Below are 16016 nucleotides of genomic sequence, written 5' to 3' on the forward strand. Positions count from 1 at the left end.
TGCATAGCCCGGTGCGGTACATACCAGCTCCTCGTATCGGCCGGGCTAGAGTGGGCATCAAGCCAGGTGCCATGAAGCCGGCTCTACGCATCTGGTCTCCAGTGCGTCTCCTTGGGCCGGCATACATGGCACCAGCCTTACGAATGGTGTCCCCGGTTCGCCAGCACAGCCAGTGTGGGCTATTTCACCACGTCGCACTGGCAGGGCGACCGGGAGCATTCAACCAGGTAAGGTTTGGCAGGCTCGGTGCTCAAGAGCTCCAGTGCGCCTGCACGGTCCGGTCTATCCAGTCCCACCTACACGCACCAGCCCTCCGGTGGCAGCCCGCCGCACCAGGCTTCCTGTGCGTGTCCAGAGCCCAGTATTCCCTGTTCCTCCTCCCCGCCCTGAGGTCTACTGTGCGCCTCGCCTGTCCAGCGCTGCTAGAGCCTTCCTCCTCTCCAGCGCCGTCAGATTCTCCCGTCTCTCCAGAGCTGCTAGATTCTCCCGTCTCTCCAGAGCTGCTAGAGTCTCCCGCCTGTCCAGAGCTGCTAGAGTCTCCCGCCTGTCCAGAGCTGCTAGATTCTCCCGTCTCTCCAGAGCTGCTAGAGTCTCCCGCCTGTCCAGAGCTGCTAGAGTCTCCCGCCTGTCCAGAGCTGCTAGAGTCTCCCGCCTCTCCAGAGCTGCTAGAGTCTCCCGCCTGTCCAGAGCTGCTAGAATCTCCCATCTCTCCAGAGCTGCTAGAGTCTCCCGCCTGTCCATAGCTGCTAGATTCTCCCATCTGTCCAGAGCTGCAAGAGTCTCCCGCCTGTCCAGAGCTGCTAGAGCCGCCAGACCCGCCAGTCTGCAAAGAGCCGCCAGACCCACCAGTCTGCAAGGGGCCGCCAGAGCCGCCAGTCTGCAAGGGGCCGCCAGAGCCGCCAGTCTGCAAGGGGCCGCCAGAGCCGCCAGTCTGCAAGGGGCCGCCAGAGCCGGCAGTCTGCAAGGGGCCGCCAGAGCCGACAGTCTGCAAGGGGCCGCCAGAGCCGCCAGTCTGCAAGAAGCCGCCAGAGCCGCCAGTCTGCCAGTAGCCGCCAGTCTGCCAGGAGCCGCCAGTCTGCCAGGAGCCGCTGAGCCGCCAGTCTGCCAGGAGCCGCCAGTCTGCCAGGAGCCGCCAGTCTGCCAGGAGCCGCCAGAGCCCCCAGTCTGCCAGGATCCGCCAGAGCCGCCAGTCTGCCAGGAGCCGCCAGTCTGCCAGGATCCGTCAGAGCCGCCAGTCTGCCAGGATCCGCCAGAGTCGTCAGCCAGTCCCGAGCTGCCCCTCAGTCCCGAGCTGCCCCTCAGTCCGGAGTTGCCCCTCAGTCCGGAGCTGCCCCTCAGTCCAGTGGGGCCATTTAGTACGGTTGCCAATCCTAGGTTGACGGCGAGGGTTGCCGTTCCTAGGAGGAGACTTAAACGGACAAAGACTATGGTGTGGTGGGGTCCATGTCCAGCGCCAGAGCAGCCACCATGGACAGACGCCCACTATACACCATGGACAGATGCTCCCCTATAGGTTTAGGTGTGCGGCCGGGAGTCCGCACCTTTGGGGGGGGGGGGGGGGGGGGGGTACTGTCACACCCTGACCTTAGTATTCTTAGTTTTCCTTGTTATTTTGGTTAGGTCAGGGTGTGACATGGGTGACGTATGTGTTTTTGTCTTGTCTAGGGGTGTTGTATGTTTATGGGGCTGTTTCCTTTCTAGGTATATGGTATTTCTATATTTAGGCAGCCATATTCTGTGGGTACTTTGTGGGTGATTGTTTCTGTGTCTGTTTGTTTCACCACACGGTACTGTTTCGGTTATTCACGTTTCGTTTATTGTTTTGTAGTGTTTCAGTTTATTTCATTAAAAACAACTATGGACACTTACCACGCTGCATTTTGGTCCGATCCCTGCTACACCTCTTCAGACGAAGAGGAGGAAATCAGCCGTGACAAATACATCTTAAAATAAGGCTGGAACGTAACAAAATGTGGAAAAAGTGAAGTGGTCTGAATACTTTCTGAATGGATTGTATATGCCATTTTGCTCTCTCAGAATATCATAATGGACCTGCAACTTTGACTTTCTCCACTTCCACTCTGCCTTTTTGCAATTTCTCTTTAATTGATTAGTTTCCTCACTCATCGGGGCGGCAGGGTAGCCTAGTGGTTAGAGTGTTGGACTAGTAACCGCAAGGTTGCAAGTTCAAATCCCCGAGCTGACAAGGTACAAATCTGTCGTTCTGCCCCTGAACAGGCAGTTAACCCACTGTTCCTAAGCCGTCATTGAAAATAAGAATTTGTTCTTAACTGACTTAGTTGAATAAAGGTAAAAATAAAAAATCCAAGGGGATCTTTTGGATGTGGCCTTTTTCAACTTTACTGGAGTTATGGCATCTAAATGGTTACACTTAACTTGTTATTAAAGTTATCAACTAAATCATCACAAAAGGAAGGCAGAATAGGTGGTGGAGTATTGTTCATACATTCAATACAATTTGCATCAACTTCAGAAGTAAGATAGTGTTTCTCAATAATGCATTCAGTATTACCATGTGCTATGGGCAACAATGTAATAAAAAAAATACACAGTGGTGATTAGATAAAGCAACATCAACAATAGAGGATATGTTCATAGAAAGCCCCCTTGGTAATAACCAGGTCCAGAGTATGGACAGACCTCCACTCGTTACCTGTATTAATGGCACCTGTTTGAACTTGTTATCAGTATAAAAGACACCTGTCCACAACCTCAAACAGTCACACTTCAAACTCCACTATGGCCAAGACCAAAGAGCTGTCAAAGGACACCAGAAACAAAGCCTCTGAAAGAAGAAGTTACAGGTCTGTGAGAGCCAGAAATCTTGCTTGTTTGTAGGTGACCAAATACTTATTTTCCACCATAATTTGCAAATAAATTCATTAAAAATCCTACAATGTGATTTTCTGGAATTTTTTTTCTCATTTTGTCTGTCATAGTTGAAGTGTACCTATGATTAAATGTACAGGCCTCTCTCATCTTTTTAAGTGGGAGAACTTGCACAACTGGTGGCTGACTAAATACTTTTTTGCCCCACTGAAAAATCCCGCAAAATGAGTGAAGTAGGCCTTTATTACTCCCGTATGACGGGAGAAAAATACTCCTCAGTCAAAATTGACATTTGTTTTTTTACCAGAAGAAATGCAGGAGTTAATATTATAGTACCTATGTGAGAGGTTATAGATACAGTCAGTGTCCAGATTTCAGACTATTATTCAATGAACCCACCGGAACAGTAGACTGCATAGCACCTCACAATCATCACGCATAACATAGCAGGCACTGTATTCATCCTCTTTTACAACTTTAACGTTAACGTTGACGTTGTCTTCCCAAGTTCCCCAAAGCATTTGGCAATTGGTGTGTATTTGGCGCGCTACAGTTAGGCCCTGAAGCTTAGGCTACGCACTAACGCCAGGTAAAAAAATGTTTTAAAGAAAAATATCAATTTAGCCGATAGATATGTATTGCACAGGAATTACACATTTATGTATTTTTGTATGCCTTGTTTTATTTTGATTCAGTCAACCAGCGCATCACTAATGTTTATTACAACGCTAAATCATGACGAGTCATTAATTAGTCATCAGAATGCCACTTTGTAACTTCAGGTCCTTAACCGTACAATAATGAACAATCGCGTCATGAAGCATGAGACAGTCCATATCATGATGATCCATCCTCCTGTGCAGCATGCAGACAGGTGGTGATAGGCTCCCCCAGCCTTCTTTAAGTGAAATAAAAAAGACCCTGGCAATTTCCCCAGCAGTCTCTCCCAAGCCGCGCTCCTGTCTGTGCAAATGACATGTTTCCCACTTCTCACTGTCTCCTGGGGTGATCATAGTATGCATCGGGCCCCGCGGCTCACCGTACACTAATAGGACCAGAGACAGGCTTCCCCAGTATGCAAATGTGAAAGATTTCACTCTCAGACTCAGCATGACAATCACTTCCCTGAAGAGGATGATGACTGCTCAGGCTTCCTTGTCTGAGTGAACTCAGGTTCTCATTAATGTCAGCGGATAGGTTCAAGAGACAGGTTTAGTATCAGTTATGATGATGAACTAGTTTCCTTAACACTGGTTGGTTATGCATCCATAATCCTCCACTCTATATTCACTCAACATGAAATGTAATGATCAGATCTTGATTTTACAATCAACATTCGCTTTTTATTATGGATGTGTAAAGTGTTAAAGGTGGCTGTTGTAATGACATCTGATTTCAAATTCACTGTCTCCTATTTTCTGTGCCGTTCAAGGGGATAATTGGTGAGAGATGTCTGCCCTCTGCTGGACATACAAGGTAGTAGCGAAAATTCGGCAAATAAAAACTCAAAACTATATAAGGATCCATAGGGACAAATAAGGGAGGCACTCTGGTCAAATACGTTGTCCTTTGAGTGGTTGACTACTTCTATGAGGTGTGCAGACGAGTCCAAAGTAAACCCCCCCCCCCCCCAACCACTTCCTGCCAACACACACAAACATACAGTATACACACACACACACACACCTGGATGTTGGTATGTGTTGCTGGAGGGGGCAAACTCGTTGTGTTGCATAATTTATGTTCCATATTACCTTACATCTTTACAGTGCCTGTTTGGAAACAAAGCAGTCATTAACTATTCACTGCATGATTTTGAAGTGAAAAATGATTCCGGCCGTGTGGATCCGGAGCAGGTCATTTTGTCGCTGAAGCCCCTGGAGTCTGATTTCAGACTGGTGAGTGATACGTGATAGTTCTATTGTTGTTATTTAGTGGGGACGTGTGGCGATATTAGTATGGGGAGGGTGTATGGAGTGTGCTGTTCATTCACACACAGTATAGTATACACTTGTAGTGATATTTGAGTTTACTTATACACAGTATTTGCTATGTTTTTAAAAATATATAACGTATTTTCTGCACAGAGATGAAAAGAAAGAGTGAAATGAATTGACAAACTTCAGTAACTGATCGTGCTTATGATAATCAGGACATTGATCATGAGTGCAATATAGTTTTTCCTCCACAATGCATTTGTCGAAATGTTAAAACTCCAATAAGGTTAACAGAAATGAGGAAATAACATAGATATCTATCAAAATAGCCATCTCTCTTTGCACCTTCTTTAGTTTCATCAGTAAGACTTATTACACACATACTATACATGAAAATGCTCTCTTGATGAACAAAAGAACAGGGCCTGGTTTCCCAAAAGCACCAGGCTAAGTTTATCTTAGAACCATAGTTTATCTTAGAACCATAGGATCATATGGTTCTAACAAAGAACTTAGCCTTAAGATGCTTTTGGGAAACCGTGCGCAGAACAGTCTCCAATAACACGTGGGTAGCCAGCATTGTCATGGTGCCTTGCCGATGATCAGAATGCTCATGAGGAAGACCATAATGAAAAAGATCCACATGAAGAACCTGTCCATCACCTTGGCAACCCTCTTCCACTCCGCCCCCTTGGCGCAGGTGGCCCTCTGCTCCCGGAAGCAGTTGGCAATGTACTCCACGTTCCGCACCAGCTTGGAGTCCACCCCGGGTAAGCTGCTGCCGTGACTACAGAACACACAGGGGCCAAAGGTTACTGAGGCCACCGCAGCAGCGACCACTGCTGTCTTTTCATCCTCCGGACAGCAGGGCGGAGCCTCCTTGCAGCAGTCCCCCAGGGGGAGGTTCCTGTTGGACTCAAAGCCCTCGTATTTGGAGCTGGAGAGATGGTTCTTCTCGTCTCTGGTGATGTGGTGTTGGTGTCGGGGCTTGGGGTGACGTTGAGGTCCAGGAGTCTGGGGTCTGGGGTGTTTGTGGCGGTACTGGTTCTCTCGCCCGCTGTTGCCCCCCGGCTTCCCATTGGCCTGGCAATGGGGGCTGAGGTTGGGTTGGTGGACATCGTCCTGGCCAAAATGTGATGAGGAAGAGGAGGAGGAGGAGGAAGAGGTGGCAGTGGCACAGTTCTCTCCCACCTCGTAGACAAAGAAGATCTTGGACATGTAGTCGATGATGAGGACTTTGGCCCAGTGGGGGACGGGTTTGGCCTCGGCCCCACAGAAGTGGATGTTCATGATGAAGATGGTGAGAGCCGTGGAGGCTGTGATCATCGTCATGGTAGCAATGTAGTACTTTCCTGTGACATACAGGAGAGGGAAAAATGAGTTCATGCACATGTACAGCATGTGCGTATGAGACGCATGCGTGTATGAGACGTAACGTGCGTATGAGATTAGCGGTGCTTGTGCGGGTGAGAGAGTTAGAGAAAGACTAAGAGACGCGGGGGGGGGTGCGTACACGCTCACCAATAAGCGGCACACTCTCAGACGGCGGCATACTCTCGGCCACCATGAGCTGGAAGACAGTCAGGGCCAGCAACACGGTGACCCCCAAGGACACCTTCTCCCCAGAGTCAGCGGGCAGGTAGAAGCCCAGCGGAGCCAGGAAGGAGATGAGGAAGCAAGGCAGGAGAAGGTTAAAGATGTAGAAGGAGGAGCGGCGCTGGAGCAGGACGGTGTAGGTGATGTCAGGGTAGGGGTCGGAGCAGCATCCGTACATTATGACGTTCTTGGTGGCCGGCATGCCGTGGCATTCCCATTCAACGTTCTCCACGAAATCAGACAGGTCCCCGCTGTCCATGCCCATGGCGATGTCAACCTGGGAACAGACATAGGAATAGAGGGTGAAATATAATGGGACCGTAATAGCAGTGTTTTAGCAGGACGTGTGTAATGCGCACACACACACACACACACACACACAATGAGTTTGTCTGCATCGATAATGGTAGAATGATATCACCACACACCGAGGAATGTGTGTGTCTGCCTGTCTGCGGCAGGGTAGTCTGAAGCAGTAGGACAAGGGCGGTGCACAATTGGCCCAGCGCCGTCCGGGTTTGGCCGGTGTAGGCCGTCATTGTAAATAAGAATTTGTTCTTAAATGACTTGCCTAGTTAAATAAAGGTTCAATAAATGTAAAAAAGATATATTATATATATATCATCTGTGGATGTATGCCCATCCTGTATACCTGGTTGCCGTTGTATGTCCAGGAGCCGAAGGTGAGGTTGCACTCCTGGCTGTCGAAGGGGAAGTAGGACACGTCCACCACACATGAGCTCTTGGTGATGGCCGGAGCATCCCATGTAATCTCCCCATTATAGCGCAGCACCACGTTCGTGTCTAGCGGCCCTGAGAAGTCATCATCAGCCCTGAGAAAGAACGGAGAAACTAGTACCTGTACACTGTAATAACACAACATGACATTTTAGTCAGTGATTTACAGGAGCAATTAGGGTTAAGTGGCTTTTTCAAGTGCACATCGACAGATCGTTCACCTAGTCAGCTCGCTGATTCGAACCAGCGACCTTTCGGTTACAGGCCCAACGCCCACTAGGCCACCTGCCGCCTTACCATGTCATTACTATAGTATAACATCCTTCTACTGTATATGGGACCACCTTCCTCAATATATATACTTTGCATTAATACACGACCAATTCATGGACCAATAATTATTGCGAATAAGGGAGGTTGTTTCTAGATAGAATAAGTCATTCCGATATCATGGTACAGTGTTTGTATATATCTGTGTGACGTATGGGCGTACTTGTTATAGAGGACGAGGTCAGGCCTCCACACCAGGCTGCTGGGGATCCGTATGACCTCCAGGCCATCGTAGTCCTCCTTGTTCCACCTCAGGTAGGCATCGTGCCACGTCTGACGGATCCACAGGTACGCTATCAATACCTGGTTCCTCTCATCCTGCATACATAGGCACAGTAATAAACATACAGATGCAGGTTCACACACACACACACACACACAGAGATGCCGCAGAGGCGCGCACACACACACAGATCCCGCAGATGCGCACACACACACACAAGGCATGTGGACACACACAGGTAAGGGCAATGTGCTACTGTACATGTGTATCTCTCTCTCCCCCTCCCTCTCTCTCTCTCTCTCTCTCTCTCTATATATATATATATATATATATATATATATATATATATATATATATATATTTCTCTCACTCTTCCTCACTCTCTCTATTTCTCTCACTCTTCCTCTCTCTCTCTCTCTCTCTCTCTGTCACTCAATAACCCACTAAGGTCTCAGACTAGCTGTCAGACACAGTGAAATCCAGACCCAGTTTAGGAAGTATCACTGCCAGAACCTGATGCACTGCTTAACCAAAGCAGGGAACCAAGGAGAGTAAAGGAACCTTCATTACACACACACTCGGATACACACACGAACACACAGGTCACACACGTGTAATGGGTCTGTGTGCGTTTCCAAGTGGCAGGATGACATCATCACAGAGACGAGGATGAAGGCCGTAGGACAGATGTCTCGTCTCTCTTCAGAGTGCACCGGACAAGATGCACTTAGTTACTTAGTCAGACACACAGACACGCAGAAGGGGAGGTTGACCCTCCGCTGGACTGAAACAGGAGATGGCTGAGTAACTGTAGGCCGGTACAGTAGGAGGTCTGACGTCTCTCAGACCTCCTAGCTGACCACTGCACCTTGTCATCAGTGACCTCTAATACTAATCTGCACTCAATTGCAATTGCACGATGTGCACCTCTGCACAACACTATCTATTCACCATGGCGACATCCCTCCCCCTGCTTATGTAGATAGATCCCCTCTGTAAATGGTGTGTTGCCACTGTAATCAGCCTATGCTCCAGAGTTTTGGTTTATGGTCCCTGTTCCGGTATTGTATATTCTGTCTGCATTCGGTTGAATTATTGTCTGTTGCTGGCAGCACCTTCTCACCAAGGCAAATTCTGGGTGTTTCTGATTCTCATGCACATCAACAGAGGAACCAACACAATCAACTGGGTAACCAATACAGTGAGGGCATCTTGGCGCACCGATCTGCCCTGCCCGGGTGCATGTTAAAGATTCAGTGCATATGCCTTTCATGCTTGGGTAAAAGACCAGGTGAGTCACAGAGATGACTGACTTTATGCTATATGCAGACTAGACTGTCTTACCAATGAACAGAGCAGCACTGGCAATTGATGCCTTTCTCTCACAATGCTTTATGATCAAAAGTACACGATCGCTCTCTCTACAATATATTTGATATATTTGAAAGTATTTGATCAAGGATGACATTTTGTCAAAGCCTCATCGAGAGAGAAGCCAGTCATAGATTGCCAGTGGTGCTCTGCTCATCGTCGAGACACAGTCAGTCATCTCTGAGACTCACCATGTCTTTGATCTGGGAGAGAGTGATCTGCAGGGTGACGTTCAGGGCTTTGTCTGTGTCCTCCACCGGCCGCAGGGCATTTGAGTAGTTCTCCATCAGGTCGGTGAGCAGCTGTTGAGCGTACCGGCCCTGAGCCGAGTGAGCCACTGCGATAGGAGAATATAGAAGTTATTTGTTGCAGTCTCCCTTTATAGGTGTAGACTCTGAGGGGTCAAAGCCTTAATGGCACAGGTGGCATGATATTGACCCATGGAATGCTGGTTCAAGCCCCACTCCACAGCTACCCCATTTAATCCCCCTGAGCACCAATTAAAGGATTACCTTGTTTGGAGAGAGTATGGTCTGGAGATTGTGTGACTCATGGGTCGAAGTGCCCAAGGGGCATGCCGAACAATCAGTGGTGTAAAGTACTTAAGTAAAAAATACTTTAAAGTACTACTTAAGTAGATTTTGGAATATCTGTACTTTACTTTAATATGATTTATTTTGGACTACTTTTACTTTTACTTCACTACATTCCTAAAGAAAATGATGTACTTTTTAACTCCATACATTTTCCCTGGCAGCCAAATGTTCTAGCTACAATTTGAATTGCTTAGCAGTAAAGGAAAAAGGTCCTCCCTACTGCCTCTGATCTAGTGGACTCACTAAACATAAATGCTTCCTTTGTCAATTATGTCTGAGTGTTGGAGAGTGCCCATTGCTGTCAAAAGAAGTTCTAAAAAAACGAAATTGTACCGTCTGGTTTGCTAAATATAAGGAATTTGATGTGTAGCGTTTACTTTTACTTTGTACTTTTACTCAAGTATGACAATTGAGTACTTTTTCCACCTCTGCGAACAATCCAATGTGTAAAATGAGCGCACTTGGATTTATAAAAATACTTTATGTTGTGAACTATAAAAGCAAAAATGTCGATCTAGGTCAGAAAAAATTGCCTGGTAATAGTATATAAAATGTATTTACATACATGTATAGAAATATAATCTTTAGATTTCCATAGCCTAAACTCCTAAAGCTTTCCAAAAAATGTCCAAAGTACAGCACAAGTGCCACTGACTTACCCTGGAGCAACATCGTCGCAAAGCACACAACTGGAACCATCTTCCGCATTTTGGATGAATAAGTCCAGAAGAAAACTGGAGGATGTTGGAGCAAAATAAATAACCACTCCTTGGTTTAAATCCATTCAGGTTTACATGATGTTCATTCAACCCCAATTGAACTCAATTGCTGATAGCATCCTGTAATTTCCTTTCGTCCCCTTCAGGGCAGCGCTTATTGCTTGGCAGAGGAGGCTGCATGGCTGCTCAGACACGGAATAGGACCCCAGCTATCACGTAGCACGCGCAGACCGAGAGAAACAAGATGCCCTCCGAGCATCGGCTCAGTGCACACAGAATCTATTCAGCTGTCAATCAAACGCTTGGCAGGTGGGCTCGCGGGCCTGCAACAGGCTGTGGGTTATATGAGATAAATGCAGAAGATTCAGTCAATATAATAGTGGATCAACAGTCTTCAAACATAATTGCATGGGTGTCCGGTTTGAATATGGCATAGGAATGGTTGTGTGGTTTTATGGTCATGGGTGCTGTGGTAGTCAAATGGTTATAGCCTACAATTCTCTGGGTTGGTTGCCTTGGAGGGCCCACAGGGGACCTGGGTAATAGGGCACCAAGGGAAGAGATGGGAGAGGATTATATCTGGGTGGTAAAACCAGTAGATTCTGAGAATGGAAATTCTAGGTTGTAAATAACCTTCTGAGAACGTTTCAAAAAGACTTTTAATTACCCTGCTAGCTTAGGTAAACTGTTTTTAACTCCAAGCACAGACATACATTCATTTGCTTAGGCATTAATCATGCAAACACATGTATTTTTTATTGCGGTATGGAATCAGTGAGATTTGAATCTCTCTGCTTTCTATCCATGGACTTAGTCCACTGCGCCACAAGGATGCCGTGTTTGTTTTTTTACTCATTAAAAGCTGTTCATTTTAGTCTATTCAAACAGACACTATTTCAAAGGAAACAAGCACCTGAACACACTTAACAAGACAGAGGATAGAGAGAGTTTTGTTGACGCTGAGAAAGGAATGTATATGTTTTTAAATAACATTCTTAGAACATTCTTTGATTGTTACTAATGTTTTCTTGTGTTTTTTTATGGAAAGTTTTCTTAATGTTCTCAGAACATGACTTTAAATAGAACCATAAGAAAACCTGTAGAAAATGTTATGCTGAAGTACTGAAATTCCCACAGAAAAATGTTGTTTCTTAACATTCTCTGAACATGACTTTAAATGGGGAAACCTTTTTTTTTAAATAATTGTTATACTTTTTCCCCTTTTTTTTCTCTCCAATTGGAAGTTACAGTTTTGTCCCATCACTGCAACTCCCGTACGGACTCGGGAGAGGCAAAGGTCAAGAGCCATGCGTCCTCCGAAACATGACCTTGCCAAGCCGCACTGCTTCTTGACACACTGCTCGCTTAACCCGGATGCCAGCGGCACAAATTTGTTGGAGGGAACACCATCCAGCTGGCGACCGAAGTCAGCTTGCAGGTGCGCGGACTACTCCTACTACAAGGAGTTGCTAGAGCGTGATGGGGCAAGAAAATCCCCTGTGACACAGCCTGGGATCGAACCCAGGTCTGCAGTGACGCCTCAAGCACTGTGACGAAGTGCCTTATACCGCTGTGGCACTCGGCAGGCCACATGAGGAAACCTGTAGGAAATATTATGGGAAGGTTGAATGAAAAATAACCATAGGGCAACCACACTCTCACCAGGCTCTAAGAAACATATGGTTCTCAGAACCTTATGCGCTAGCTGGGTAAACTGTTACAACCCTGACATTCACTCAGATCTCTTCTCACATTACTGAGTATCATTGGACCTATACTTTGAGCCTAAATGCCTCAGCTTGTCTAAACTCTGTCAGGAGACTTGGTGGTGTGCCAGGGGAGAGATATTCATCAGGTTGAAAAGGGGAGGTACAAAACAAGCTTAGGAAACCTGAGGCTGGTTATCTCTGTAGCTTGATAGCAGCTGTTGTTGTGCAGCAGGGGAGTTGGCATGGTGTCGCGAAAGGGGCGCTGAGGCCTGACTCCAGAGTCCACACACACAGTACACTCTTAGAAAAAAGGGTTCTTTGCGGAGGGGTAGGATTTTACCAAGAGCCGTTTTCATCCTAAGAATAGTTTTTCGAAGAAAGGGTTCTTTGATGATTCTTTGCAAGTGTTATGATATGGGGGGAAGGTGTTAGGATATAGACAAACCCACTATCCAGGTTACACTTCCACACTCTATTCCCCCAGGGGGCAGCAGCAAACCTTTTCCAGGTGTTGAGCCTGGCTGATAAGCACATTAGGTTTTGCCAATTAAGGTGATCTCAGTCAGTGTCCCAGTTTGCGGCTGAACAAATAATAATCCGCTTGGACTGGCTAACCAAGAGGTCAAGTGAGACAGAGCTGGCCTTGGACAAAGGTAAGGTTGCTGTCTCCCTGGGCACATGAGCATTTAGCATAGTCCTCAAACGCTGGTTTCTCACATTACAGTGCATTCTGAAAGTATTCAGACCCCTTGACTTTTTCCACATTTTGTTGCATTACAGCCTTGTTTTAAATTGAATATTTTTGTATCCCTCATCAATCTACACACAAAACCCCATAATGACAAAGCAAAAACTGATTTTTTTCACATTTGCATAAGTATTCTGACCCTTTGCTCACTACTTCGTTGATGCACCTTTGGCAGTGATTACAGCCTCAACTCTTCTTAGGTATGAGGCTACAAGCTTGGCACACCTGTATTTGGGGAGTTTCTCCCATTCTTCTCTGCAGATCCTCTCAAGCCCTGTCAGGTTGGATGGGGAGCGTCGCTGCACATCTATTTTCAGGTCTCTCCAGAGATGTTCGATCAGGTTCAAGTCCGGGCTCTGGCTGGGCCACTCAAGGACATTCAGAGACCTGTCCCAAAGCCACTCCTGCATTGTCTTGCCTGTGTGCTTAGGGTCGTTGTCCTGTTGGAAGGTGAACCTTCGCCCCAGTCTGAGGTCTAGAGCACTCGGGAGAAGGTTTTCATTAAGAATCTCTCTGTACTTTGCTCCGTTCATCTTCCCTCAATCCTGACTAGTCTCCCAGTCCCTGCTGCTGAAAAACATCCCCACAGCATTATGCTGCCACCAACATGCTTCACTGTAGGGATGGTGCCAGGTTTCCTCCAAATGTGACGCTTGGCATTCAGCCAAAGATCTTGGTTTCATCAGACCAGAGAATCTTGTTTCTCATGGTCAGACAAGTCATTTTGGCAAACTCCAAGCGGGCTGTCATGTACCTTTTACTGAGGAATAGCTTCCGTCTGGCCACTCTACCATAAAGGCCTGATTGATGGAGTGCTGCAGAGAGGGCTGTCCTTCTGGAAGGTTCTTCCATCTCCACAGAGGAACTCTGGAGCTCTGTCAGAGTGACCATTGGTCACCTCCCTAACCAACCCTTCTCCCTCGATTGCTCAGTTTGGCCGGGGGGCCAGCTCTAGGAAGAGTCTTTGTGGTTCCGGACATCTTTCATTTAAGAATGATGGAAGCCACTGTGTTCTTCGGGACCTTCAATGCTGCAGACATGTTTTGGTACCCTTCCCCAGATCTGTGCCTCGACACAATCCTGTCTCGGAGCTCTACAGACAATTCCTTCGACCTCATGGCTTGGTTTTTGCTCTGACATGCACTGTCAACTGTGGGACCTTATATAGAAAGGTGTGTGCCTTTCCAAATCATGTCCAATCACTTGAGTTTACCACAAATGGACTCCAATCCAGTTGTAGAAACATCTCAAGGATGATCAATTGAAACAGGATGCACCTAAACTCAATTTTGAGTCTCATAGCAAAGGGTCGGAATACTTATGTAAATAAGGTATTTCAGTTTTTTCTTTTTTTTAAAGTTGCAAAAATGTCTAAAACCTGTTTTCTCTTTGTCATTTTGGGGTATTGTGTGTAGATTCATGAGAATTTGTATTCATTTAATCAATATTAGAATAAGGCTATAAAGTAACAAAATGTGGAAAAAGTCAAGGGGTCTGAATACTTTCGAACACACTATAAATGCACACATTCATTCAAGTTACAGACCATGTAACTAAGCATAGGACCACTAGACAAAGCAAGTGCAACAATATCCGTAGGATAGTTATGGGTATCATAACCTATGGGAGCTTGTACAGCATAAATGTTGGCATTTGTGGTTCTAATCCGGGTGGTTTTGAAGCGGTATGGTTCAGTAATGTGATTGTACATTTGTTGAGAAAGTTTGTAGCAGGTGTTTGTGTTGAACTAGCATGATAGGTGAGGTTCGCAATAGCGCTAATGTGAGTTTCAGTTTGCTAGCTAGCAAGACAGCTCATGTTTTTTTGGTCAACAGAAATGTTTGGTGTGGCCGCACCCGTGAAGGTAGTCAGTTGTTTGCAGCTGGTAGTCGTTAGCTACTTGTAGGGCTGATAAATTGTTTTGCTCAACATTTTGTGTTGACTGTTTAGGCACCATTTGTTAGTGCTGTTTGCAGGATTACATTACCCAGTTTGGAGTCTGTGGCACGTATATTTGTGTTAGCGCTAGGCTAGTGGCAAATTGTTGCTATGGTATGTAGCTTTGGTAAATCAGGGTGTGTTAGTGCTAAGCTAGTGGCTATGGTTTGTAGCTTTTGTGCATGGCATGCTGGTTTGGATTTGCCTGGTATGAATGGATATCTCTGGATCTTGGAATGCATGTTTAGGTTGGTTAGCAGTGAGCTAATGGCTAACTGTGACTTTTGTCAGTCGATTCATCAGTTTAACCTATTGATTTTGACTATGGGGGCATTTGAGCCAGCAGTGTTTTGTGCTGATGTAGAGGATAGTTTGGGTTTTCTCAATCTAATGAAGGAGACCACGAAGATCTCCCCCACAACACGAGCCCGAGGGGGGCGCAAAACCCGACAGGAAGATCACGTCACGGACTCAACCCACTCAAATAGTATAGCGGGTAAAACGCCTGGTATGATGTGGTGCACCCTTCCTAGGAATGGCATGGGAGAGCGCGAGCAAGCCAATGACTCAACCCTCATAACAGGGTCAGAGGCAGAGAGAGGGGAGCCAGCCAGGCAGAGACAGCAAGGGTGGTTCGTCACTCCAGTGCCTTGCAGTTCACCTTCGCACCCGGGGGCCAGACTACACTCAATCATAGGACCTACTGAAGAGCTGAGTCTTCAGTAAAGACTTAAAGGTTGAGACCGAGTCTGCGTCTCTCACATGGATCGGAAGACCATTCCATAAAAATTGAACTCTCTAGGAGAAAGCCCTGCCTTCAGCTGTTTACTTGGAAATTCTTTGAACAATAATGAGGAATGCGTCTTGTAACCGTAGCGTACATGTAGGTATGTACGGCAGGACCAAATCGGAGAGATGGGTAGGAGGAAGTCCATGTAATGCTTTGTAGGTTAACAGTAAAAACTTGAAATTAAGCCTTAACAGGAAGTCAGTAATATGATCAAATGTCAATATGATCTATTGTCAAGATTCTAGCAGTTGTATTTAGAACTAGCCAACGTTTATTTAGTGCATTATCTGGGTAGCCGGAGACTAGAGCATTGCAGTAGTCTGATCTTGAAAGGAGAAAAGCATGGATGAGCTTTTCTGCATCATTTTTGGACAAATATTTTTGCGATGTTACTAAGATGGAAAAAATAGTAACGCCAAGGTCTTTCAGTTTTATTTGAGACAGCCGTCGAGGTTCATTGTCATTTCCGAC

General features: G+C 46.3%; 1 protein-coding gene across 2 annotated transcripts; it reads right to left on the bottom strand.

Annotated features, from left to right (window-relative positions):
- Window positions 1-1895: 1895 nt before the first annotated feature.
- On the bottom strand, window positions 1896-10786 carry LOC115130585 (neuronal acetylcholine receptor subunit alpha-9-II). Of its 2 annotated transcripts, XM_029661871.2 has the most exons (6): window positions 10301-10786; window positions 9237-9382; window positions 7615-7769; window positions 7036-7216; window positions 6309-6660; window positions 1897-6139 (listed from the first exon to the last, which is right to left on the bottom strand). In XM_029661871.2, the coding sequence occupies exons 1-6, from the start codon at window positions 10347-10349 to the stop codon at window positions 5370-5372; spliced, it is 1653 nt and encodes a 550-aa protein (XP_029517731.1). In that variant the 5' UTR covers window positions 10350-10786; the 3' UTR covers window positions 1897-5369. The 2 variants fall into 2 exon arrangements, with proteins under 2 accessions (XP_029517732.1, XP_029517731.1); XM_029661872.2 differs by lacking the exon at window positions 9237-9382 and having other exon boundaries at window positions 1896-6139; window positions 10301-10461.
- Window positions 10787-16016: the final 5230 nt, after the last annotated feature.

This window comes from Oncorhynchus nerka, linkage group LG6 (assembly GCF_034236695.1).
Source record: "Oncorhynchus nerka isolate Pitt River linkage group LG6, Oner_Uvic_2.0, whole genome shotgun sequence".
Classification (NCBI taxonomy): domain Eukaryota; kingdom Metazoa; phylum Chordata; class Actinopteri; order Salmoniformes; family Salmonidae; genus Oncorhynchus; species Oncorhynchus nerka.

Excerpts from the sequence above, each read along its gene's own strand:
- LOC115130585 (XM_029661871.2), bottom strand. The coding sequence starts at position 10,349 with ATGCGGAAGATGGTTCCAGTTGTGTGCTTTGCGACGATGTTGCTCCAG. Across the intron at positions 6,661-7,035 it reads GGACATACAACGGCAACCAG|GTTGACATCGCCATGGGCAT; the intron begins GTATACAGGATG and ends GTCTGTTCCCAG. Across the intron at positions 6,140-6,308 it reads TGAGAGTGTGCCGCTTATTG|GAAAGTACTACATTGCTACC; the intron begins GTGAGCGTGTAC and ends TGTATGTCACAG.